This window comes from Apus apus, chromosome 5 (assembly GCF_020740795.1).
Source record: "Apus apus isolate bApuApu2 chromosome 5, bApuApu2.pri.cur, whole genome shotgun sequence".
NCBI lineage: Eukaryota > Metazoa > Chordata > Aves > Apodiformes > Apodidae > Apus > Apus apus.
In genome coordinates this window covers 28135803-28161493 of record NC_067286.1, presented here as the reverse complement: position 1 = coordinate 28161493, position 25691 = coordinate 28135803, and the positions used below count along the sequence as shown (strand labels likewise).

Sequence of the window (25691 nt, the reverse complement as noted above, 5' to 3'; positions counted from 1 at the left end):
ACACCTCCTTCATTTGTAAACCTTATCTCTCAAATCAGTCAGGTTTTCTTAATACAATTTAGAATATACAACGTTTGCCAGAACTATGATATAGCCTGTTTATTCCTGTCTTTCGACATTCACCACTCTATTTAAAATTAACATGATTTGCAGTGTTTGCAAAGCCAGTATCCACTAGGTGACCTAGAGGACTATCCTGCTAGTACTGGCTTGCACAGCACACCAGAAAGCTGCACAAAGAACTAGGGGAAAAAGGCATCCAAATGAGATCTCATTTCCTCAGTATACAAACAGACATACAAATGATCTTCCCAAAATGCCCTTACATGGTGTCATTTAGATAGTCTCATGTGCTGCTCAGAAATGGTAGAAAGCCTCTTTACTGCCTACCAGCTATGCTGGGGAAAACAGTATGCAATTATAATACAAGGCAGGTTTTTGCTTAGTTGCCTGAGACCTTCCAGTTACCAGCTGTTGATCAGCCTCTAAAAGACAACCCTCACTGTAGTCTTGCAGTTGCTTAGCTGAGACTCAAAACAGTTGTCCTTCATATGTCAAACGATACTGTAACACCCATAATCATGAGGGCAAGCACAGTTTCCTAGAATACAGTCACTGACAACATTAATTCCTTCCAGGCCAGTTGTGCTCACTGATCCCTCATCTTCTCCTTAGAGGAAAACAGGTGAAAGTCTTTACAAATTCTCATTTCCAGGCAGTGGACTACAACAGATGATTTGTTGATATTAAAATTGTTAATAATTGACTGATAATAACCAAGTGCTGCAAATCTCCAGAAGCAAATGTCCACAGGCTGACTGCATGAGAACCATTCTGCTAATATCCAGCAGGCTTGAAACAAGCCCTGCACAGAGCTCCAAAAATATGCCTTTGGTTATCTTGAGACTTTGCAAGTCTACATAGTTCTCTTTCACCAACCAGTACGTGCTTTTCAGAAATAGCACAGCATAAACATGATGCCAGTGCAAGAAAAGTTCCTTCTGAAGCAGCTTCCTCCTCGTTCATTTTCCTCCTTGTTAACACCTGCCTTCATTCATCTTCTGTGAGTTTTCATGTTTCATCTGCAGCCCAAATGTGTTTTTCCACAAACACAAAGGTTGAAACTCACAAGATGGGACTTTTCCATTTTATTTGATCAAGGATTAGCACACCAAGGAGTCTTACAAGGAAGCTATGCTATGTATAACTTCACACAGCCCCAAATATGTCCCTCATATGAACCATTTTTCTGGCTCTAGAAGACCCATTTATCTTTTTCCTTCTGTTAGCCATTAGCATTTCTAGTATTAGGATGAGTAAATAAGTAAATAAGTAAGTAAAAGGGAAGATTTATAATTATTCTGAATTTCAAGTAAGAAAAAGAACAGAAACATGATGCAGTATTTATTACTATTAGTGCAGCACAGTCTACCATCCACTGCTGAAAGCACAGACTGAAAAGAAAGCAAAATTATGGGTAAAACTTTGTGATGATCTAACAGTAGTAATCACTGTTGGATTAAAATTATAACATAATGTGCTCACTTGTTCATGGATATAAAAGGTTTTACAAAATACCAAATGGTTAAAGATTAGGACAAATATTTATACAAAAGCCTTTTAACACTGTTTTCTTTACAGAAGTCAGATATCAAGGTATGTTATTGACATTACATTTTACTTCACTAAAAAAAAGGGGTTATTTTTCTTAAAATGAACTTTCAAGGTGTGCCCTACAGATAGTCTTCTGTGTGAACACATCAAAGTCAGTAGTTTTGACTAGCAAAGCCTGTTTATAGAGCAAAGCTTTCTTACCATCACAAGAATTGTAAGCAACAGAGCAAATCCAGATCCTACCTATGCTCTTTGGTGAGTCAGAATCCAGATGGAAGTTTTGAAACAATAACAAAGAAAGATGGGTCAAGGCATTCCCAAGCACTAAACATCAGAAAACCAAGTTACCATAAAAAGTAGCAAGTGCTTCTTACCTGTATACTTACATGTGTAGATGAAGACCCCTGTGTGATAAGCTAGCAATTAGCACCAGGAAGTGTTAAGTCTCTTAGAACAGCTAACTGGCCATCTGCAAAACTTGTTTTTACATTGTGGGGTTTGCTTCTTTTTGTACAAAGCAGGAGCTGCAAAAAACCAACCAACCAAACAAAAGAAACCCACAACAAAACAACAACGGGTTGTCAGCAAGAGACAATTCAAAAGTGGTTGGCTTAACTTGAGTTGGACAATAACTTGCTTTCCCCAGCTGTCTACCCTTTCCAACATTTTCAGCCAAGCGGGAGCTGAGCTGCTCACAAGTCACCTTTAAGCTGCACTCTACAGCATGATGTGTCACTCTGAAATGAAGTCAGCTGAATAGTTCTGTTCAACCTCAGCAGCTGTCTCAAGCTAAAATGTTTCAGTTCATATATTGGATTACTTACACTGGATCAAACAGTCACTGCAAATGGCTGTAATGACATAATGTGTTACTGTCCTCTGCTGAAGTCATTGCATCCACAGCTTAGCTGGCAGAATGAATCACCTGCGAGCTCTTAAAGCATTTTATGTGAAGATGTGTGGATTAGCTCAAATTACACTCAGCAGCACTTCAGGCTGTGAGCTGACATCGCATTGAGTGAACAAGGGAGCTTTCTCATCGTCTGTTCTCCTGGCTCAGCAATGAGGGCAAGAAACTTAACTGAAGACTAGTAAATTAATAGTTTAGAAAACCAGAAACATCAAGTGTACCACAGGGGATTTTGCAAACATTTTTCTTCCTGCAGCCTGAAGCACTGTTTTGGAATTTGTAGGATGAGTGAACTGGTTTTGCTACCCAAAAAAACATGAGAGATAACACTCACTGAGTCCTTGCATGAGGCCATCTTATCAATGGAGAAGGCACACTGTTTCTCAAGATCCTTTCAGCAAACATTTAATCAACTCCCTGAAGAACAGTTTAAAAAATGTTTCTCTGACTTTCTATATCCTTAGAAAAATGCTTCCCCACAGCAGAAGATGACATCTTCTTTTCCTATTATGCAAGAGACTTACCAGATCAAAAAGAGATATTTAAATTGTGTTGGATTTGAGTAATCTAGTTGATCATTCCTATCCACAGAATCCATGAAAGATACTTCTTGAAAGACCTCATAGACCACTTTGCTCCCTACACACACAGCCTAAAGAATCTGGTGTCACTTGGAACTTCCACATGCACCAGAGGAATTTGATGACCAAAACACAGCTGCACTTCAATTACATAAGAAACATCTGTCAGAAAGACTTGGACAGACTAGATCAATGGGTCAAGGTCAACTGCGTGAAGTTCAACAAGTGCTGGGTCCTGCACTTGGACCTCAACAACCCCACGCAACAGTGTAGGCTTAAGGAAGAGTGGCTGGAAAGCTGTCCAGCAGAATGAGATGTGGGGGTTCTTATTGACAGGCAACCGAACACGAGCCAGCAGTGTGTCCAGGTGGCCAAAAAAGCCAATGTCATCCTGGCTTGTACTAGAAATAGTGTGGCCAGCAGGACCAGGGAGGTGATCATCCCTCTGTGTCCAGTTTTGGGCACTTGAATACAGGAAGGACATCAAGGTGCTGGAGCATGACCCAAGAAGAGCAACAAAGCTGGTGAAGGGCCTGGAGAAAAAGTCTTATGAGGAGCAGCTGAGGGAACTGGGGCTACTTAGTCTGAAGAAAAGGAGGCTGAGGGGGATCTCATTGTCCTCTACAATTACCTGAAAGGGTGTTGTAAAGAGGTAGGTGCTGATCTCTTCTCACAAGTAACTGGTGACAGCATGAGAGGAAGGGCCTGAAGCTGCACCGGGGGAGGTTTAGACTAGAGATTAGAAAGAACTTTTTCACTGAAAGGGTTGTCAGAAATTGGAACATGCTGCCCAGGGAGGTGGTTGAGTCACCATCTGTGGGTATGTTTAAAAGTCGCCTAGATGTGCCAGTTGGGAATATGACTTAGTGCTGGGTTTGGGAGACTAGGGTTAATGGTTGGACTTGATGATCTTAAAGGTCTTTTCCAACGTAACCGATTCTATGATTCTAAAAAAAAAAGAAAAAGCTTCCAGACTCTGATTTTTGAGTTCTATTTTAACTATTATTACTGTCATCATTAAAATTCATGGCAATATAATTTTAACTACTCTGAACCAGATAGCTGTTTCACTTTTATGCTCTGTCCAAGTTTACATGTGACTCTGGGAGCTAATGACTTCGTATCCACAAGTTTCTTTTTTTTTTTAATCTTGTCTAAAAGGATCAAATGGGACAAAGTCTTTTTAATCCCACCATGTCACCAAGGAATGTTTTTGCTTTCTCAAATTTTCCTGAAGTTGATGAGAGAAAACCTTGAACTGGGAGGAGTATCTGTTAAGTGAAATAAGGCTCCCTCTTTGGGTAGGTAGCAATAGTCTGTTTACAGTGACCACAACCATCTTCCAGCATAAACACATCTCCCATTTAATCTCTGCCCAACTTTAAGATGATGACACTCAGGTTGATTTGCCTTGCTTATATGTGGTAACAACCCCTAATACCTGTTATGCAACAACTATTCCACAATGGCCTACTTGGGTGGATGGTTTCACCTCACATGAAGCATGACTTTTGTGTGGTTTATCTTACTCTGTGAGGTGGATTAAGCTAAATCATAAAAAGGGCATTCTTAGGGAAGAACTGTATCCACTAGGCAAGCCAGAACTGAATGGCTACTGCATTTTAAATTCGCACCTTTCTAAATAGTTTCACTTAACAAACGAGACAAGGGGGAGGTGGGGTTGAATATAAGGGCTGAAACAGTAAACTGCTAATGATTGGTGCAGCTGCCTTTCAGGATAACCCTGCTTGTGCAGGAAACAAAGCCACTCTGTGCTAGGCAAGAGAACGTGAGGGTGTACAGAGATTTTGAAAGCCCATTTAATGTGCTGGAGATTTCAGGGTTTTTTGGCACCTTTATAAAGTATCTGAAGTTATATTGCCATTGTACAATATATGGGAAAATATATGCACATGTGCCCATATACATCATACCTTTCCCCCACTTTTCTTTCAATTATTACTAGTCATTGAGATACACAACTTCTAAATTAACAGGGAGTGCTCTCCATTAATACACTTCAGAACCTTTTGCTGTTTGCTCCTATAATGACCTGTAACATTGCATTCTGAAATAATTTCTGTAATAATTGTGCTGTTCTTTTCTTGCACAAGTATTAGGCAACTCAGCATTCATCCATTTTAACGCAGGCCTTCTACATACAAGATATGCCTATTTGAAACTGTGGGGATGACCCTAAACTTACAGACTTACTTTCAGTGGACTACACTAGTAAAAAGTTGACTAGTCATTCGATCAACTGATACAAGCTGGGGGAAAAGAAGTATGGAGGTTAAAAGAAACCTCTTTTTTCCTTAGACCAGCCCAGTTCCAATGATGCAACTTCAACTAACGTGAAATGCAAAGTTTAGTATACTATGGTGGCACATATACAAGTAATTCACTTAAACCTGTATTAAAGTGCTATGGGTAAAGCCACCATAAAAGGCTTTGCCTGCCTTTATGTCAGAGGCAGAGCACAAAGGTATCGGCTTTATTAGTCTGGAAGAGTTTTCCCGGTCTTAAGCGGCCACTTTAAGCTCCGCAGCGATTGCCGCCGACTCAGCGGCCACTTCACAGACCCGTCTGCCTTCCCAGCCTGGTGAGTCACCACACCGTGGGGCAAGTACTCAGTGTATCGCGCCTGGCAGCACCAGGACCTGAGCCCCACGTGGGGAAAGCTCTGGCTCTTCAGTGATTCATGCTCCTGCAGGTGAGGTCAAGCTGCTGCTTCACACGGATTCCAGCACAGCACGTAGCGAATACGTCGCACTGTACAAACCAGCAGCTTTACGGGCACTTTAAGGCTGTAACACAGCCGTACGTCACTGCAGCGAACAAAATCTCATCCGCCAGACGAGCAAGGAGCGGGTACCTCTCACCGGCACCCTCCCTCCCGCAGGAAGGCCCTGCCGAGCGCCCCCGAGCAGGCGCTGCCCCCGCCCCGCCCGCACCGGCCTCCTCCCGGGAACCGGCGTGGGGAGGCAAACCCGGGCACCTGCGGCCGACGGGAGGCTGGGCCAGTGCCCGCAGCACCCCCGCCGCTCCGCCGGGCCGGGCCGGGCCGGTGCCCGCAGCACCCCCGCCGCTCCGCCGGGCCGGGCCGGTGCCCGCAGCACCCCCGCCGCTCCGCCGCCCCAGCCCGGCCTGCCCCGCAGCGAGGCCCGCACGCAGGCGCGCGGCGCGGCGGGCCGGGCCCGGCAGCGCGGCGGGGGCGGGCTGGGGCGGGCCGGGGCGGGCCCGGCAGGGCGGCAGCGCGGCGTCCCGCGGGCGGGGCGGTGGACCGCTGCGGGCGGGCTGAAGGTGAGTGGGAGCGGGGTGGGCGTGGGAGCGGGGTGGGCGTGGGAGGGGTCCCGGCAGCTGATCCCCCTGCGCCGGCGCCGGGGCTGGGGCGGCCCCGAGAGCGGAGGGGCGCGCAGAGGGGCCTCGGGGCTCCCGGGGGAGCAGCCCGTTGGGCGCCCAGCGGTGCCGGGTGTCAAGCTGCCAGGGCCTGTGGCCTCGTTGCGCTTCGGGGGGTAGCGCGGCAGCGGCCTCCGAGCCCTCCTCGGTGGGGCAGGACCCCTGCCCTCCTTCCCAGGAGATTCCTCAGGGATTAGCGCCTCGTCGCGGAGGGTCCGGGGGAGGGCGGGTCTGACGAGACGGGACGGGCTGATCTCCGGGGCTCAGCTCAGCTCCCGGGGCAGGCCGCGGCCCGGGGGGACGCAGGGCTCTGGGCCTGCTCCTCAGCACCCACAGCAGGCTGCTGCCTGGCGCTGGATGTGAGTGCCCGTCCTTGCTTCTGGCCTCTCTCGGCTTTTCTTCTACGTGGTTCTACGTCTGCAGCTTCTGAAGCCGGTGTTGAGCCATCTGCAAGACAGCCTCCGGTGTCCCTGCCGCCTGGGTCAGCAGTGCTTTCTGGCTTGGTGTTGGGTCTCACCTCCGCAAGTGGATAAGCAGACTCTGCGATTGCTCTGATCAAAGCATCAGGTGCTGCTTCTGCTGAGCTGATGCTCCTTCCTTTCTGGCAGCAGTCTGCATTCTTGTGCTCGTTCCTGGCTTGGAATTTTGCTAAGAAAAAAACCTAAGCCTTCTGTGTTGTTATTTTTAGACAGTTTTCAGCAACTCCGATACAATGCAACTATTAATTAAAAAAAACCACCACAAAACCAAACCAACAACAAAAAAAAGTGCCCAAGAGGTGGTACCTGAGAGCTTTCAGCTTTTCTCACACCTAGATCTGAGAAGTAAAGTTTATACAATCCTGTACAATATAGATATGAGTGTGTATACTTACTGGAACATTTGCTCTATCTGTCAGTCAAATTTGATAAAAAGCTCAAATACATTAGTCTTGGAATATTAAAAAAACCCACCAAAACAAAGCAAACAACAAAAAAAATGCCTGGATCAAGATCCTGCTGCTATTGTCATTTTTCCTTTTTCAGCTGTTTCTTTCTTGAGGGAAAGAGTGCAGCCTGCCCTTGGCCATTATAGAGTGTCAGAGAATTTACGTGGAGAAAACTGTATGGAAAAAACTTCACACCAGAGAATTCAGATGTGAAACATTAGGAATTGTGGATTTATGAGTTCCATTCATGAAAGTACTTAACTTTTTATGGCATGTATTTTTCTCCATTCATGAAATTAATTCTGGGTTCTACTTTTTGAAAACTTGAGTTTGCAAATAATGTTCTTCAAATGTAGATCTCTTTACAGGTGTGGTGGACACCTTGGTGCCTCATCCATTACATTTGCTTTTCTATTTCTATTCTCCTCACCTTGCCAGTTACAGGCTTTTTTCTTCTTTCCCAGCTGTTGCCACCTCAGTTTGCTCGGCTCTGTCTCATTCATCATTCCCAGTTCCTGTGGTTCTCTCTGTTCTTTTTTCCCCTTCTTTACTGGCCTTTAAGTTGCTATTCTTGCCACGTTTCTCCGTTCTTACTGATTTGTAGTGCCAGTTCTTCCCCTCTTTCCTTCCTGCATGTTCCTCATTCAGAGTCATTCTTCCTTGAAATGTCTTTCTTTGAATATCCTCTGAGGATCCTTGTTCTGGCCATTTTGACACTGCAGTTTCAGAAGACTTCCGGTTTTACTTTTTCTCCATTTAGATTGACAGCTTTCCTTGTCCGTGCTGCCTGGGCCAGATACAGGACATATAAACTACCTGCTCTTCCTTTTTTTTCACTAGACTTCACCTGGCATGGGCTCTTGCAACTTGGAAGCAGATTAATTGTTTTGGCAAAACTATGTGTAACTGAAAGCAGTGTTTTATGGGCAGTCTCAGAAAACAAGTTCTACGAACCAAGCCTAGGACAAAGAAACTGGAGCATTTTGGTGCTAAGGAATTTATTTAACATTTTTTAAAGGAGTTGTAATTGTCTCTCTCCACCAAATATGGGAAAAGACAGGCAAGGAGAGAAAGAAATGAGAATAGAACTGGGCTAAAACATACTTGAGACTTGTTAAGGTACTGCTGTTGTGCTGCTTAATCCTCCAGTCCTACTCATAGAGCAGGTCAGGTGATCTTGGCACAGAATGATGATGTTAAACCTTGCAATTGCTTTGTATTGCATTTGATTTAGAGAGTAAACCCAACTCAAATGATTTTTGTTTGGTAAAGCTAAAAAGTAGTAATGTATGTTGCTTCTTGTTGTTCTTAAAAAAAGTCAAAAGCATCCTTCACACTGGCATTATTAATTAATTGAAAAGGTGTATGTATATGATACATATCTCCTTTATTTCACTTAAAAAAAAAAATCTGTTCTCTTTCTTCAAAAGCTTTCCTCAGTTTAAGGTGTGAAAGGATGGTGTGCCTACTTATTTTCTTTAGTCACTTCTGTATTGTTTATAATGTGAGGGAAGTTTGTTTCTTTTTGTGTTATGGTACTAGTGTGAACATTTGCTTGTGTCATGATGTTACTGACTTCCACTGTAGAGTAAGGGCAGTCATATTTAGAAGAAAATGTCCATTAACAGTGTTGTATTTTACTGTGACAACTGTTATAGAATGAGTGAAAATTTAGACCTGGACTTTCTGTCCACCCACTCAGAGTGTCTGGAAGATCTTCAAATTTAATTAGTACACAAGCTTCTCAACCAAAAACTGTGAAAATGACCTGGGAAATTAACAGCATTTCTGTTCACTCAGAATGTCAGGCATTCAAATAAATAATCTAAACTTAAATTTGAGACATTTTTCACTCTCATCTTTCTGTGTCACTCAGTATTACTTTTTCTTTCTTTGAATATGCTGATGTCTTTGGCTTCTTTCCTTAAGGAACTCCTAATGTTTTCTCCAAACTATTATAGAAAGAAAATACTTGGAGTTTGTGGTAGGCACAGTAAAAATGCTTTTCATTATCTCTTGTTCATGTTGGGTTTTTATGCTTGCATAATGCAGGTATTTAGTTTCAGGATAAGAAAAATTGAGTCAGCAGTTTTGCCAGTGGGCCTTTCTGCAAGGCCTGAGCTGTACAGCCAATTTTGCCTACTCTGTATGGGTTAAAACCAGTAGATCACACCTTCAGTGGGTAGATTTGAAGTGAATATGAATGGTGTGTAGAGGAATTATTTACTCAGACTTTATGTGAGCTGTCAGATCATTGTTGGCTTATATTCACTACATTTTTAACTCATTTTTTCTGCACGGAGCAGTTTCATTAGTGGTTATAAACTTCAGCAAAGTTCTGTATGTGCACAAATTGGTAGAATATTGCTGTTTTTTCAAGTTGCACTGGGCGGATCTGACAGTTTATAAAATGCTCATTGAATTAGCACAAATTCTCATATGCTAAGATAATTTATCTGGGGGTAACAACTGTACCACTTGAATGTGATTTTGTTAGGCAAATATTATCAAAAGGAATTTTGAATTCTGTACTGAAAAAATATTTTCTCAATGAAGTACAAAGTGACATGCCCACAATTTCACAGGAGCTGAGTACAGTGGTGAACCCAAGATCTGCTTTGTCTTCATTTATCCTAGACCATCATTCCTGTTACATTTTTACATTAGTATATTTGTTTCAGAGATGGTATCAGCTCTGTTAGTATAAAAGTGGATTTTTTTTTTCTGCCTTTAACTGTTAACTCCTGTATTTTCAGTGCTCGTTTGTAATTTTTAAACAGCGCCTAGTAACTTCATCAAAATATGGGGTTTTTTTCCTTTTGTTGTAGACTGACATTCTACGGTGTTCTGTCCAAAGAACTGTGCAGGTCACTTATTTTTCACTGATGTGATGCTATAAACAAACATTAACAATCCATTTCTTGTAGATTTTCTTGTAGCAGCCTTGGGTGTTGAGATACTGAAAATAAACTAACTCTTGAATAGTTTTTGCCTAATAATTAACTTTTGAAGTGCAATCACAGTCAAATATTAAACCTTTACCTGGTTTATGAGCAGGATATCTTTGGTTTGAGTTAGAGGAGAGGGGATATGCTCCACTTCTCCCGATGTATTTTCATGATGTTTTCCAGCAGTCTAGGCTGTAGTTCTTGATGGTCTGTGAGTGCTGTAATGTAAACACTATTAACAGTACCAGCAGAAGGTTCTGTATTTTGCAGTGTACAAGAATAAGTATGTTGGATTAGTGGTGATGATGTACTCTTTCTAGGCTCATCTGTTTAGCTTCATTCCGATCTCCTGTTCTTGTCAGCAAAATAAACATGACACAAAGACATCAGCTGTCATGTTTCATTTCTTAATGTCCTTAGTTCTTGTTGTTATTATGACACTTAGCTGAGAATAGTAGTAAGAACATTTTTATTCTGTATTGGCTGTGGAAGCATATAAGATCATTATTTTTCTCCTGTTAAATCAGGTTCATTTCTTGTGAATCACTTTGGCATCTCATAGTTGCAATAACACAAATGGACAGTCCTCTTTTAAATGGTTGAAATTCAAGGATAATTTTTTCAGTAAAACAGGTGAAATGGTTATCTAATTCTTTCTCATCTGTAGGCCAGACCCTTTCCTAGGAGAAGATTCACTGATAATAGAAAGACTTCTGATTTAATGTGAAACATCTTACAGAGCAATCTCTTTTTATCATATATCTGCATACTGCTGTCACTTACGCGTGTGTGTGCCTTTTATGGAATTGCACCAGACTTACGTGTGCAAAGCTGCCTCTGCATCTTTTAGGTGGGAATAGAGTGTTCTCAGTCAGCACAGGAAAGCAAAGCAGACACATCTGCTGCAATCTGGGAGGGTGTGGTGATGGTCTTACAAGAAGCACTGTACGTTATAATTTTCATTTCTTCCAGAAGGTGCTACTGCGATGTTGTATAAAATCACTGCTTTGAGAAGGCAAACAGGGAAACTTTGTTCAGAAGCTTGTTTATTTTGCATTTGAGGTTGTTTTATACGATTCTTGAGTATGGATGTTGAAGTTAGTGAGGCCCCTATTTAGCCCCCCTGTTACTAAGTACTTTGCCCCATACTATTTTTCTAGAAAATGTATATTTCAGTCCTTCAAACAGTGTTTTCCTTTGTAGAAATCCAGAGTGAAATTGCCGCAAAAGCAAGGATGATTATACAGAGAGTAGTGCTGAATTCACGCCCAGGTATGTATTTCTCTCCAATAAAGGAGCAATGTGTTGTAGTTGTCTAATGTGCCAAATTGTGAAGGCAGAAACAGACCCTAGGTTAAGATGTTGACATATATATCTTAATATTGCATGCAGCTGTAAATTATGTTTATTGTGAAGTGTTTTGGTTTAGTTTGCATATACAGATTTCTAAACTCTTGGGTGAGAAACAAAAAGGTTTGATTCATAACATATGATAAAACTGTAAGTGCAGGGACACAAAGTGAAGAGAGGTTAGCAAGCATTGCATTCCAGTTCTGACATCAGTTCTTTTTGTATTTCAGGAGATGACTAAAATAAAGTGTTTTATTACTGTTCATTTTCTGTTTTTAGTAAATACTGAATCTCTTCTTCCCCCCATGTTTCTAAGTGTTTGTTTTGTAAATTTACACTCTTGAGGATTTACTTCCTTTCTTACACATTTGCCTTGTTACAGATGTCAGCATCATATTTTGAATAGTGAGTTTATACATTGTCTGTTGTAGAAGTACCAACTTGAGGATGAAGCCTGTGGTTCTGGGGCTCTTGGCATATGTTTTCTAGGTGTTTCTGGGAAGCTTTAATTTAAGGAGTTCTGTCTGTAGCTGTGAAGGGATGCTCTGGCAGCATATGCATGCACAGTAGCAATGGTCTGTATTCCCCTGATCTCACTGAGTCACAACAGACTGAAAACTGAGAGCTTAAAACTGACCTGGTTAAAATTTACAGTAATTTGCTACTGGCAAAATAGTGCACAATGGTTTTGTCATGTGAAAGAAGTCCCAATACATTATTTGTTTTAAAAGTTAGGGGCTTTTCAGCACATGGAGTATATAGAACCATTTTTTGAGAATGGGAGCAGCACCCCCCCTTTTTTCCCTTTTTTAAAAAATTTGCCTTAATCCCAAATGTGCATAACAATTATGCATTGCAAACAGCACAGAAACTGTCAAGTCTGTGCAAGTGACTGGTACTGGCCCAGGTAAGCAGAAGCTGACAGACCAGGAAGTCCTCATTTGGAATGGTGGCAGTGCAGCCATTTGAACTGTAGTCTGTGGCATGAAATTTGAAAGTTGGTTGGTAGTTTTATGCCTCAGTAAAGATATAGCCTAGCTTATTTTGAAATACCACCTTAGAAAAAGGCCTTCCCATATTGATAAAGGGAAGCTCAATGTTGATTTATTTATTTGTTTGATTTTTAAATAATTGTAGGCAAGAATGGTGTGCCAGTGGCTGAAAACTTCCGACTGGAGCAAAGTACAATAGCAGATACTATCCGAGCAGGACAAGTGCGTGTTAGAACCCTTTATCTCTCTGTGGACCCTTACATGGTAGGTGATAGACTTTGAACTAACTTAGAATTTGTTTTTTAAAATATCTTTAGCTCTGTACCTGTTATGATATATAACTCCAAGGTTACTGATTATAGGACAAATGTATCTCTAGTGTAACGTATTAATTCTGTTCATTCTGATGAAGTTACATTGGAAAGGAATTTGGCATTAATGTGCCTGTGATATATATATAGGACTATGACTTTATATTACCAGGAAGAGACTGTGAGCCGTTATACATGATTACAGATTTGTTTGTATCAGCTTTTTCTGAACTTTGCTTTTTAATAGAAATTTTTAAACTTCCTTTTTTTTTTTCCCCCATGGAAGGAAGTATTTTTCAATTCAGGGGAGCATGGGTAGTAAGGAGGAAGAGTATTTCATGCTGAAGCAAGCAAAGGACATGATCAAGCAAAAAAAACACCTTAATTATTCAAGTTAAATGTTATTTAGCTATTACCAATTTTGTTTGTAAATGAAAGTCAGATTTTTTCCATAAGTGGGTGATGGCAGGACAAAAATGTGTCAATACTTTGTAAACAATGGAACAAAGAGAAATAGTGAATGGAGCCATAACCAGCACTTGCACCTAATTCTGCAAAACTGTACAAATCATGTATGTGGTTTGGTAGGGAGAGCTGTGGGTTTAAATGAAAGTGAAGGTAGGAGGAAAACCAGACAGACGCAGTTTGCTAGTATGTGAAGAGAATTCTGATTATTTGTTCTCTGCATAGAGGAGATAGTAGAAAAGAAGCAGTTTTTAATTTTCAGGAAAGTAAGTTTAGCTTGGGAATTAAGGAAAAGTTTAAGAATCCTGAAATACTAATGCAGGATATAGGTGGAGATATAAAGAAAATACTTAAGATTTCAAGATGTTTCATTAAACAGATCTCTCTCAGGGATGGCCTACATATATTTGACTGTTCTTCAGTGCATAGGCGTGGACCAAATGACTTGTGGGTGGTTTTTTCAATACTTTTTTAAGATCTAAAATTTAAATCAATTTTTAAGATTGAAAATTTCAATCAATTTTTAAGATTCACCCAGTTAAGGATTCTTGTCAGACCTAAGCCAGTTGTCTTCAGCTGCACAGCTGACTTTGACACGGCATCTATGGAATGTGTTGGCTTTGATGACACCACTGGAGGAGATGAGAATGGTCCTTTTGTAGTGAACAAAGGAGGGGAAAGAGGGACCTAAGAAAAGATGATGAATATTTGAGGCTTATTGAGAGATTTTTGAGTAGCCCTTTGTGTCTGAAGTTTTAAACATAGCTCATCCCCGACTTCACTTGAACTCATAAACAAACCACGTGTTCCACCAGGGCCTCTCATTAAAGCCTTGTCTTTCAGCGCTGTCGGATGAATGAGGATACCGGCTCAGATTACCTCCTTCCCTGGCAGCTGTCTGAAGTTGCTGATGGTGGGGGCATTGGGGTTGTGGAGGAGAGCAAGCATGATAACCTTGCTAAAGGAGACTTTGTAACTTCCTTCACTTGGCCCTGGCAGACGGTGGCAATTCTAGATGGAAGCTTGCTACAAAAGGTAATGTAAATGCAGAGCCCAGACTGTCACTGTTTTCTTTTTCAAAATATGTTGGGTTTTTTGTGTGTGTGTGTTTTATATTTTTTTAAATAGCAGCTAATTATACTATTAATTGGTCACAAACAAGCCATTGTTACTGGAGCAACCATTTCTAAAAAGGCAGATCAACTCACAGGTGGAAGAGTCTGTTTCAGTTTATCTCTTTTCTTAACAAAGAAAATGTAGATGCTCCTGTTGGTTACCAGATGTGCCAGTATTATTTCAATTGTTGGATTTTTAACACATTTCCCTGAAGCTGCTTCTGTTAATTAATTATGTTAATTATTCTGATTCTAGTAGAACAGATTCATAAGAGTGTAGTCACAAGACATAAAAAGCTTTAGATACATTTAATTTATTTTATTTCATGGACATACATTAATACAAGCTTTTGCTTGAGATTGTAATCTCAAGGTATTAAATATTAAGTTGAAAGTGGAGAGGTGACAGTGCATTAGGGGTATTGTATTGATCATCCTTGTGTAACACAGGAAATGATTGTAGTTGTAAAGAATGTGTACTTTCCAAAACAGTCCTTCCTTTAGGACCCTTTGTCACTGATCTACAATCACAGTATTTGATAAAATGGTGCTATTTTGTCCTTTATGCTAACATAGGGATAATTCACCATTGCTGGAAACTTCTTGTCTTGCAACTGCTTTTTGACACTTCCATAACTTAAGTTTTGGTGAGTGATACTGTTTAAAAACTTTTTCTAAAACTGTGGAAATACCATCTTTGTTTTGTTTTGTATAAACTTGTTATTAGGGTAGAGATAGTTTATAGATAGCTCGTCCCTTCTGGTTGTACCTTGTCTGGTAAATACCCTCAGTTAGCTTTCTATTCTCAGACAATCAAATAGCAAAGTGCAAAACCTCACTTGAAAAAGAAATTAACATCACCATGTGTTTCTGTTTTGTAGCTTGTTCCACAGCTTGTGGATGGACACCTTTCCTACTTTCTTGGTGCAGCTGGCATCACAGGACTGACGGCCCTGTTAGGTATAAAGGAGAAAGGACATGTGGCTGTGGGTGCAAATCAGACAATGGTGGTGAGCGGAGCAGCCGGTGCCTGCGGCTCTTTGGCCGGCCAGGTAGGTGGGCTTAAGACATGCAAGCATACTCTGTTGCCCGGTTTACCTTGGGAAACATGTTGGTTAGTAAAAGTACAGAAAAAATCATTGTTGACATGAGCAGGTATATCTCCATGGGAATGATCAGTTTCACAGTTACGGCTCATGTTCTCACCTCATGTTTAGGTGTGACACTTCAGTTTCATGAGGCTGGGATATGAAAAAATGGTCCAAGGTGGTTACTTGTCATTAGCATAGATAAAGTAGATGGAAAAGACACATGTGTTTACCATATATTTGTATAGTAGCCTGCCATTTGAACACAATGTTTGAGCTGACTGGAGAACTTAATTTTTTTCTATATTAGAAAATAGCCAGTAAAAAAACACAGTAAACCCTTCTTCATGTTGTGGTCTGTGACATCCCTTCTGTTCTGAGATTTACAGCCCTTTTATCCTCCTCAACTTTGCAGAACATGTTGTGATGTGTTTGTGTGTGTGTGTATGAGCATATCTACAAATATTTACGCATGCATATATATATATGTGCACACAAACACAACAGCTGTTAAGCAAGCTTAAGACTTACTGATGAAGAGGAGCTATGAAGAAACAATGCATAATTAAATCAATGAAGAATATATTTAAATCAATTATTGTCCAATCTTTTTGGCCTTTTAGCTGTGTTATGGTACTTGGCAGATGGTGATTTTATACAATATTTGGCTCTCCAGTACTGCCAGTTGTGGGTGGCTCCACACAGTAAACCTCCTGCAATCAGTGAGTTTGGGAAGATGGCAGATTTTGGTTCTACTTGCCCCTTCTCTGTGTGGGAGGGGGGACTGACAAGAGGAAATTGTGTCATATGAGGTGGGAGCCTGGGCTGAACTTTGCTGCCTGGGGTTTAGTGGGCTGGGGGAATTACTGTAACACCTTCTCAGGCCCCCTTCCTCCAACTGGTACCTTTATACAGATGAATGATCTAACTTCTCTATTGTGTTTCTTTGTTTGTTTTTGTGTTTGTTTTTTAACTGTGCTCCTGCAGATTGGCCGTCTGGAGGGCTGCTCTAGGGTGGTGGGGATTGCTGGCACAGATGAAAAGTGCTCCATCTTGGTCCAAGAAATGGGGTTTGATGCTGCTATCAATTACAAGAAGGGGGATGTGGCAAGGCAGCTACGTGAACTCTGCCCGGGTGGGGTGGATGTTTACTTTGACAATGTTGGTGGAGACATCAGTGATACAGTTATAAGTCAGGTGATTATACCAGCTGTCAGGTTTATTCTAGTCACTCTTCACTGTCTGCACACCCAGCTTTGAGTCAATTCATACTGGAGACCAGCCTGCAATATGGCAGATCAGGCTTTCCACTACATTGAGCTAATCCAGGTGCTCATTCTGCTCCTGAGGAGAAGTTTGGAATCGGTGTCTGTCATTTGGACCAGCCTGGCAGTGTAGTAATGGAAACACAGTTTCTAGTCTCTCCCTTGTTTGGCCAGGATACTTGGTAGTATTCTAAGAACCTTGTCTGTCACTGTAGTAATGTTGTGATTGATCAGCTTTGGTTTTCTGGCTTCACAAAAGACCAGCTTTGCTGAGCTTCCATAAAGACTCTTGGCCAGCCCTCTTGTTAATATGAAACTACTCTGTCTCATGGCAGAGTGGCTTTGGTGGCAGTGCCATCTTTCAGAGCTCTACCTCACAGCTGTATCCAGCTTCTTTGTCCTATTACCCCTCTCCTGCTGACAAAAAAGGGCACACAGTAAGGCAACAGTTTCTTATATTCTTTGCATTTAATGCCTGTTTGTATTATGAATATGTTGTATAGCATTTATGTTTCCACTATTGCCCTGCATTTATGTATTTGAATTTTGTAGGTTGATCGGGACTGCCTGCAAGTCTGCCACTATTTTTTTAGGAAATGTGGCTCTAAATAAGGATACCCATGTGGAAGTTTTGCATTATCATCTATTGCATCTTTGGAAAATTTAGGTTCTGACACCAAAGAATGTAATTTTTCTTACTTTTTGCTGTCCCAAACAGATGAATCAGAACAGCCATATCATCCTGTGTGGACAAATTTCTCAGTATAACAAAGATGTGCCTTATCCTCCTCCGCTGCCTCCTGACGTAGAAAAAATACAGAAAGAAAGGAATATCACAAGGTACATTTCTCCTCCAGAGCTTGTGACCAGGTTCTAGGTAGATTGCACATGCTGTGACTGTGATGTTTGGATGATAGCCTGTAGATCTACAGCAGGCATGTGTAAACGGAACAGGATGTTGCCATGTGAAAAAAGGAAACTATACTCACAACATCAGTAAATCTTTTCTGTTACATTTGTCTGTATCAGCATAAAAATGTTGTTACATGTTAAGATAGTTGTTTGTTTTTATGCTTTTTTGTGGTTGTTTGATGTAGTCCTAGAGTCTCTGGAGGATTCTTCAGTACGAGGGAAGGTGTTGCTGTAGTTCTGTTCTCAGATGTTTTGCAAAGTGCCTTCTCCAAGTGCAGTAGTTCAGGCAGAGAGAAAAGAAAGTATTTTTAAAGTAAGGCTGCAGCTGATGCAGTGATTCTATTGAAATTACGTTTTCAGTGTTTAGGGTTTTATTAGGTAATTGGACTGTAGGTGTGACAGATACATACACATAAAATATTGATTTTTATTATGATTCTGGGAATTGCTGAATCTCAGGATTCAGGTGCAGCTAAGGTAGAGGATACATGTAAAGCCTTAGGACATTTTTCATTCATTTCATTAGAGAAAGTTGGGGACACTTGATTTCTTTGCAAACCGACCAATCTAACTAAAATTCTTTTCTTGTCCCTCTTACTGTTGTCTGCACTAGGATGCAGACAAAAATGGATAAAAATGCTAAAATATACTGTGCGTAGTAGAAGACAGTGGAGGATTTAATAAGTATATTGCTAAAGTAATTACAATTTTTGATGATTGTTTCCGTTTCTCTGGATTGCTCTAGGCAGCTGTGACAGCAAGATATTCAAAATTTTGGGGAGCCTGAATGTTAATTTGTACTCACCAACTAGTTGCAGGTCCATTAATTATTCTCTCTACAACAAAAAAAAAATAATTAATTCACTCACATTTTATGGACATTTACTTATTCTGGCAATACTACTTGATTTTTATTACTCTTCCCTCTGATGCATGAACAGAATTAGTTGTCTAAGACTGATGTTACTGTCAAGCTCCCACTGCAGGGAGCTGTCTCAACAGGCTGGCAGAGCTCTGAGCTGTGTCTCGTATTAAATACTGATAATCCTTCAGTTTCAATAATGCTGTTTCCTGAAAAGATTTGTTAAGATTTCAAAATATGCTTGCCAACCTTTCTTAAATCAAGGTTCATTCTTTTCTTTCACAGGGAAAGATTCTTAGTGTTGAACTACATGGACAAACAAGAAGCTAGTGTATTACAACTCTGTCAGTGGATCCAAGAGGGTAAACTGAAGGTAGGAGCTTTTATATCTAACCTATGGCCTCTGATACTATCTCCTCAGATCATAGTCTTGACTACAAGAACTCCAGTGTCTTTGTCCTTGGCTCTCTTACTGTGCCTCAGAATTGAACAGATTTTCTTATGAACATGCAAGTCTACTTGAAGGCTGTCACAGTTTAAGACAGGACCGGCAATTAAACTAATGACAATAAACTCTATCCCCTCTCTCTCCCACCGAGACAGGGAGAGAGAGAGAGCAACGAGAGAGGCTTCTAGATTGAAAACTAAACTAGACAGTTTTAATGAAATAATGGCAATAAGAGAAAATATGTACAAATATATACCTATGTGTGCAGGAGCATACGAAACCCCTGTCACCCCCAGCAACTCTCATGGCAGTTCTCTGAGCTGTGGGCAGTCTCAAAAAGTCCTGGACTGCTTCTGAAGATAGCAGCAGAGCAGACAGGATCTGAGGGGAGAGATATAAAGGTCAGGAACACATGGGCCTAGGGATCAAAGGAGGTAGGTAGATGGAGTCCTCACTGGATGCTGGTCATGTACAGAAGAGAACTTTACCTCCATGATCCCTGAATTTATACCATGTGGGATGCTTATGGGGATGGAATACCCTGACCAATTTAGTCATCTGTCTTGTCTGCTCCTCCCTATGGGAAGGCTGTAGATGTGACTCTTCTGCTCCTTTAGTGTCCAAAGCAGCGAATCTGACAAGTGTAGACAAGTGGCCTTGGTCTCTCAGTAGTAACTATAAACATTCAAGAGGTATCAGTCCACTGGCTGGAAAGCTTGCTGTTAATTTCAACAAGCGTGCTGCTTAAAAGAGAGTTCACTGAAGAAAAAAGAAAAATCAGTAGAAAGAATTTTTTCTTTATCCTGACTCAAACCAGGACAAAGGCTTCTTTAGGTAGTAGATACCTGCTGAGGGTCATGTGACTATAGTATGACAGACTTTTCTAATTATGTGCTGCTGATGTCTGTATTTCTTTCAGTACAAACTGCAAGTGCTTTTTTTACTTAAGGATCTGACCTTCAAAAATACTATTGAATTTTTTATTAGTGTCCTGAATACTTTTAGGGATCCTGTCTGAAATGTTATTTCAGGTTTGTAATCACCGTTTATTATTTTGTGGTGGTAGATGCTTTATCCATCCCTTCCCTGTGAGATCTGTCTAAATTAGTTCTAGATGCTTCAGGTGATCAGTAAATTTTTCTGGGAAAATCCTGAGATGTGACATTTTGGCAGGGACAGGTATGTTCCAATTCTGATTGAAACATTAAATTGCCTGCAGGTTTATCAGAAAGTATTCACTCCTTTCTTGGTGAAAGAAACTGGCCCAAAGAGATTCTTCATTGTAGAACAGATTCTGTCCATTGTAGCAAGAGAATCCTTGAGATTTTTGTAATTTCTGTGGCAGTTTCATGGCATGTTTCTAAGAAATGTTAATCCTGTTTGAAGAAAGCTAAAATGACTTGTTTGCCTTGACAGGTCAGAGAGACTGTGGTAGAAGGCTTAGCAAACATTGGTGGTAAGATTTTTACAGTTTTCTAAGAACAATAATCTGATAAAATACAGTGACAGAAGAAGTTAACTACCTCCTTTGTTTCATTTGACAATTCAGATTTTTGTATTTTATCTAAAACTTTATTTTAATGCTATAATAAACGAAAATTTTTCTACAAGGTATAAAAAATTTACATGACAAGATTATTTTATGTTAATACCCCCTATTGAATATAAATTTTGAGTTTTGTCTGTTTGTTTTATGAGGGGGGGATTAATTGTTAAACTGCTACCTTAGCAGCTGATTATAGTCACTCTGATCTTACAGATTTAAGGTGCTGCCCATTTCTTACAACTTGTAAGAAAACGTGTTTTGGAAACATTGAACTGAGGCTTAAAAAACCCAATCCAACAGTGTTACTGGATTTCGTAACAAAATAAATTGAAAAGTACAGACAAGAAAGGGAAAAGCCTATTAGAGATTGCTAAACAAAGTAAAAAATAATTTATTTTGAAGGAACAAAATAGTCTGTAGCTTGTTCAAAAAAATCTATAACAAAGAAAATATGAAAATGAAGGGGGCCTTGTGACTCCAATGAGGCAAAGCTACAGAGCCAGGTGATTCAAGATGTGCCATAAAAATGTTTCCCTTTCAAGTAGAAAGGAAGAGTGTGATTTAGTCCATGTAGTCCTTAGTCTCACAAGGTTGGAAACCAGTGGAATTGATGGTCACATCTTACAGATTTAAATTTATTCTAGTCATTGCTTCTTACTGGTATACGTATGTATTTTGAAGGAATTTGATAAAATATAGCAGTCATATTTCATACTTTGTTTACTCAAAGAGCCATCATTTTGCACCAGCTTCTGGCTTTTATTGCATTACATAGAGTATTTATAAACCTTTTCCTTTCACAAAGGTTTGTAAAACCCATGGTGTTCATGGGCTCTGCAGTCACTCCTTGTCTTTCTGTTTAGTGTTTGTATGGCTTGTCACAAAAGCAGCAAATGTAATAATTTCATTATTTTGTAGAGAGCTAAGCAGTTGCTTACGTATCAGGTTTTTAAATTATTACACAAAGCTGCCCTCAGCAGCTTATTACAGACTTTTTTTTTTTTTCTTAATTTGGGGAGATGTTTAATTCATTTGCTTCTACCCAATTTTTTCTCTTTTTTTGAAAGTTACTTGGCACATTTTGCTTGGCACTAACTCATTTCATTCTTTCTCTTGAAGCTGCTTTCCAGTCCATGATGAATGGAGGCAATATTGGAAAACAGATTGTCTTAGTTTCTAAGTAGAAGTTACTTCTTCGGGAAAAATAATTGGATTCTCTTAACTGTGAGCAAGTTTTACTTACACTAATTTCCATTTTCTTAAATAAACCATTTAGTTGTTCTATATGTACTAAAAGCAGATATTCTGGGATGTTAAGGCAGAACCTATGCTAATAAACTAAATAGAACTGGAAACGGAATGCAATAATTTATATTACAAATGAGTAATAACGTTCTTTGACATGATTTTGACAGTTGCCAGGTAGCACACCTGCAAATATTTCATGGGTATTGGTTTGGAAGTTAGGACATCCTAGGAACAATTTTCAATAAGCAATTTGTATGCAGCCACCTAGTTTTGGTCATTAGAATAATTTGCTAGTGTAGATGTGCACTGTTGCCATGCTGGTTTGTCCCACTGCCCAGGAACTTCTCTAGGCATTTTTCATTTACTAGTGTAAGTTTACCCTGACAGTCCAATCAATCTGACTAGTCGTTTTAGAATGTAACTGTTCTCATTTTTACAGATACTTGCAATAAAAATTAAATTTCTGGATTTCAAAGTCTCTAATAACAAAAGTATTTCTATTTTGCCCTCTGGAACAAATTTCCACTGATATGTTTTGTCCATTTCTCAATATTGTGTAATTATAACCCTTGTTTTCAGAGCCCTTGAAACCTAATTGATTTACAATTCCATCTGCAGGCAACCTGAGATTTTCATCAGAGATAGGTGAGCCTTCTGCTTAACTGTTCATTTTTTGCATTCTTTGCATTCTAGACTAAAATGAAGTTTTTAGAATTCCTTTTCTAGAATCTCTACTGAATCTTTATTTTTGTGATACTGTCCTCTATTGCACAAGTTTTTCTGGTTTTTGCCCTCTCCAGGGTGACAGACAGAGGGTCTCAAAACATGCTGCCTAATGACAGAAGGTAACTTTGTGGACAATTGACCTTCTGTTCCCTCAGTAACTTATCTTGGCTCAGAATTTTTAGTCTAGCAGTGTTCTCTTACCATCTTAGTGGAGAAACTTGAAAAAATGTTCACCATTTCCAAGTCTGACTAGCCTAACCCCAAGCCAAGTGGGACTGATGAGATGAAGTATGGCCTTCAAAAGCAAGGAACAGAAAAGGAAACAGATAATTATCTTAAATACATTAGAATTCCACTACTGAACTGGTTTTGGTTTTAATTTGTTTGTCTTGAAGAGAGTGCTTCCAAACAGCAGGGTCAGCTGAACTGTCCAGAGAATGGATTATCTAGATCTCTGTGAGTGATTACCTAGGCTCAAACTAAATAGAATCCAAGAACCAGGAAAGAAACACTATACAAGAAACGTGGCATTCTAAATCATTTTGCATGCTGTGGAAAGTAAGACAATTGGCATAAAAATTGGCTGTTATGGTTGTGAGCATGAAGAAGAGTCCTTGCATTTCCTAATGCTGAAGCTGGCCCTGAAAGAAGGAAACATGCAGTGATAGATGCCATAAACTTTGAGGAAGAGAAAGACACCTGCAGTATAGCATCAGATGGTCTAGAATCTTCCAGGTTGCATTTTTCAACTGCAAAACTCGTGACTCTTTCAACTAGATTGTGAATCCAGCAGCAGCATAACTAACTCAAGCAGCATTAATAACAGTGTCATACTGGGATAAAAGCCAAAATTGTTATGCAGTAAATCAGTATGATCCTAGTTGGCAAATAAAGACAAAAAGTTGGCTTGTAAGACTTTATAATTTCTATGTATATTAAAACAGGAGGCAGGAGGAAATGCAGTGATCCTGAGCACTGTCTGTATACTTGGATTCCAGTCATTTCAGCTGGATTTAATGGAAAGGGAGCTGATGGGAATACAACTTTTCCAAACAGTGGCTCTACTGAGTGTGCTGATATGTCCATTTTCCCCTTTCCTTCTTCCCTCCCATGTGCTCCCACATGCCCTATGCCTTACAGCAATATTCAGACTGAAACAGGATCACCACCCCCCTACACATTTGTTACCTAACGCACACCTTCTGCCAGGCCACAGATTAGCCTTAATGCACTTTAACACACCTAATCTTTCTGAATAAATGTCCTCATCCTTACAGTTCATTCTTAAAGCAAATATCTAAATGCAAAAGAAAACAACCCACTCCACATTCGTGGCCAGCCATTGACAGTCCACACCCCTGCAGCAAAGCTGATCTTAACCTGAGGTTCCATTGCTACTTCTAAAAATTGTTACTGATGCAAAAGTATTGTTGTGAATGAGAGTGTTATTGCTGGTGCTGCTGAGTTGCAATAGTGTCATTTTAAATTAGGAACAGAAAGTTCTTCATTGAATTTGGTTTTTTTTGTCTGTGTGTCTAATTGTACATAAAAATATATTGCACTTTTTTGGGATGGTGGTGTGCCATGGTGTTTTCCTATCTCCTTCCTCCCTTGAACACTATCCTCTTCTCACACACAAGTTTCAACATCCTTTAACTTGCATTTCCCTTATATTTGGCTTCTTCCAATCTATCAGTTTTGTTTTGGTTTTAACAGGCTGTTCTGACAAAAATGCCTTCTATTCTTAAAACTGAGGACCCTTTTTCTGTTTTAATTCCAGCCTGCTTGGAAGTATATCATAGGGTAGCAGCCAAAGCAAGCTAATTAATTACCTCTGTATTTCAAAAGAGACTTCAACTGTGAACTGTGGTGAGTTTGTGTTGTATGAACATAAGAAAACAATCATAACAATAACCACTCCTGAAAAGGTTTTAAAATGTTGTTTTCCTTTCATACGCTATAGGTGAAGGCCTCAGTCTGACATATTTGTGTTTCCAGAGCTACATTTGCTTGTCCAAAGTATAAGTTCTGTACTTTAGAACAGTGTTTGCGGAAGAGTTACTCTGGAATGAGCTCATCTCTGGCACTGTGAGTTGACACACCTTCTGGGAATGACAGTCCTCTAGGAAGTTATTTTTCACAACTGAAAAAAATATGATAAAATTATAAAATTCCCAGCACTATTATTTTTACAGCAATTGCTTAGTAATCCACGCCAGTCATAAGCCTATTAAGAGCTGATGATGTGAGGGCTGATGCAAAGTGAGATCATGCTGAGGGACTGCAGCTTGACTGCAGCAGCATTCCCATAGTTAGGTAAGCTATCCAGGGCAATATGGGCTCTATCAGCATTACTCAAGAGGTTCTATCAACTGGATGGATTTAGGGAAAAAAAGAAAAATAATAAAGATGGAGACAATCAAAGTAAACCTCTTCCTGGCACCCCAAATGCTTAGGATTCATTACTTGTCAAGCCTGGCTCATGTTACCTCATAAGAATAAATGAAAAATCAAAGGGGTAAAATGCTTTAAAGAAAGTGCCCATCATTGCAAAAAAAGTACTACTAACACATTTTTTTTTCACCTTGTCTTAGTTATTTTAATCATGTGACTCTTCAGCAATCATGTAGGTTGCACTGCAGGAGAGATCTCATTTAACAAAGGGTGACAAATAACAAAAATCCAGGATACTTTGGAATTAGCAGATAGATAGTCACTGGCTGCAGAAGCACTAGTGTTTGTCCCATGAAGCTTTACCTTACAAAGATGGCGAGGGATAGTTTCTAAGATCTTAAGCACAAGAGCAAGCATTAATTCAGCATGGGAGTTGTGTGACCACAATAAGGTACTACAAATTCAACTATACAATCTTTATAAACAAGCATTTTTGTTGCAAAGGGTAATAAAACTTAAACAGCATTGGGCAGAGACTATTTATTTTTCTTTGAGCCAATCTTCTGCTTGTTTGTATCTAGTAGTTTTA

General features: G+C 40.1%; 1 protein-coding gene across 6 annotated transcripts; it reads left to right on the top strand.

Annotated features, from left to right (window-relative positions):
* Positions 1-325: 325 nt before the first annotated feature.
* On the top strand, positions 326-25627 carry PTGR2 (prostaglandin reductase 2). 6 transcript variants are annotated; one of them, XR_007889800.1, is made up of 13 exons: positions 6333-6408; positions 11584-11652; positions 12868-12986; positions 14342-14533; positions 15495-15665; positions 16689-16898; positions 17685-17806; positions 19026-19113; positions 20605-20644; positions 21854-21958; positions 22601-22627; positions 24489-24577; positions 24672-25627. XR_007889800.1 is itself a non-coding variant. In XM_051622463.1 (11 exons), exons 2-10 carry the CDS (start codon positions 11616-11618, stop codon positions 21916-21918), a joined length of 1044 nt encoding a protein of 347 aa, XP_051478423.1. In that variant the 5' UTR covers positions 6333-6408; positions 11584-11615; the 3' UTR covers positions 21919-21958; positions 22601-24280. The 6 variants fall into 6 exon arrangements, 3 of the variants coding, with proteins under 3 accessions (XP_051478424.1, XP_051478423.1, XP_051478422.1); XR_007889801.1 differs by lacking the exon at positions 22601-22627; XR_007889799.1 differs by lacking the exons at positions 24489-24577; positions 24672-25627 and adding an exon at positions 23653-24280.
* The last annotated feature ends 64 nt before the right edge of the window (positions 25628-25691 follow it).

What these genes read in the sequence shown, in the direction of transcription:
- PTGR2 (XM_051622463.1), top strand. Translation starts at nt 11,616, where the DNA reads ATGATTATACAGAGAGTAGTGCTGAATTCACGCCCAG. An exon ending in AGTGCTGAATTCACGCCCAG is followed by an intron (nt 11,653 to 12,867) that starts GTATGTATTTCT and finishes AAATAATTGTAG; the next exon opens with GCAAGAATGGTGTGCCAGTG. An exon ending in AGGCTTAGCAAACATTGGTG is followed by an intron (nt 20,645 to 21,853) that starts GTAAGATTTTTA and finishes TTTCTCTTGAAG; the next exon opens with CTGCTTTCCAGTCCATGATG.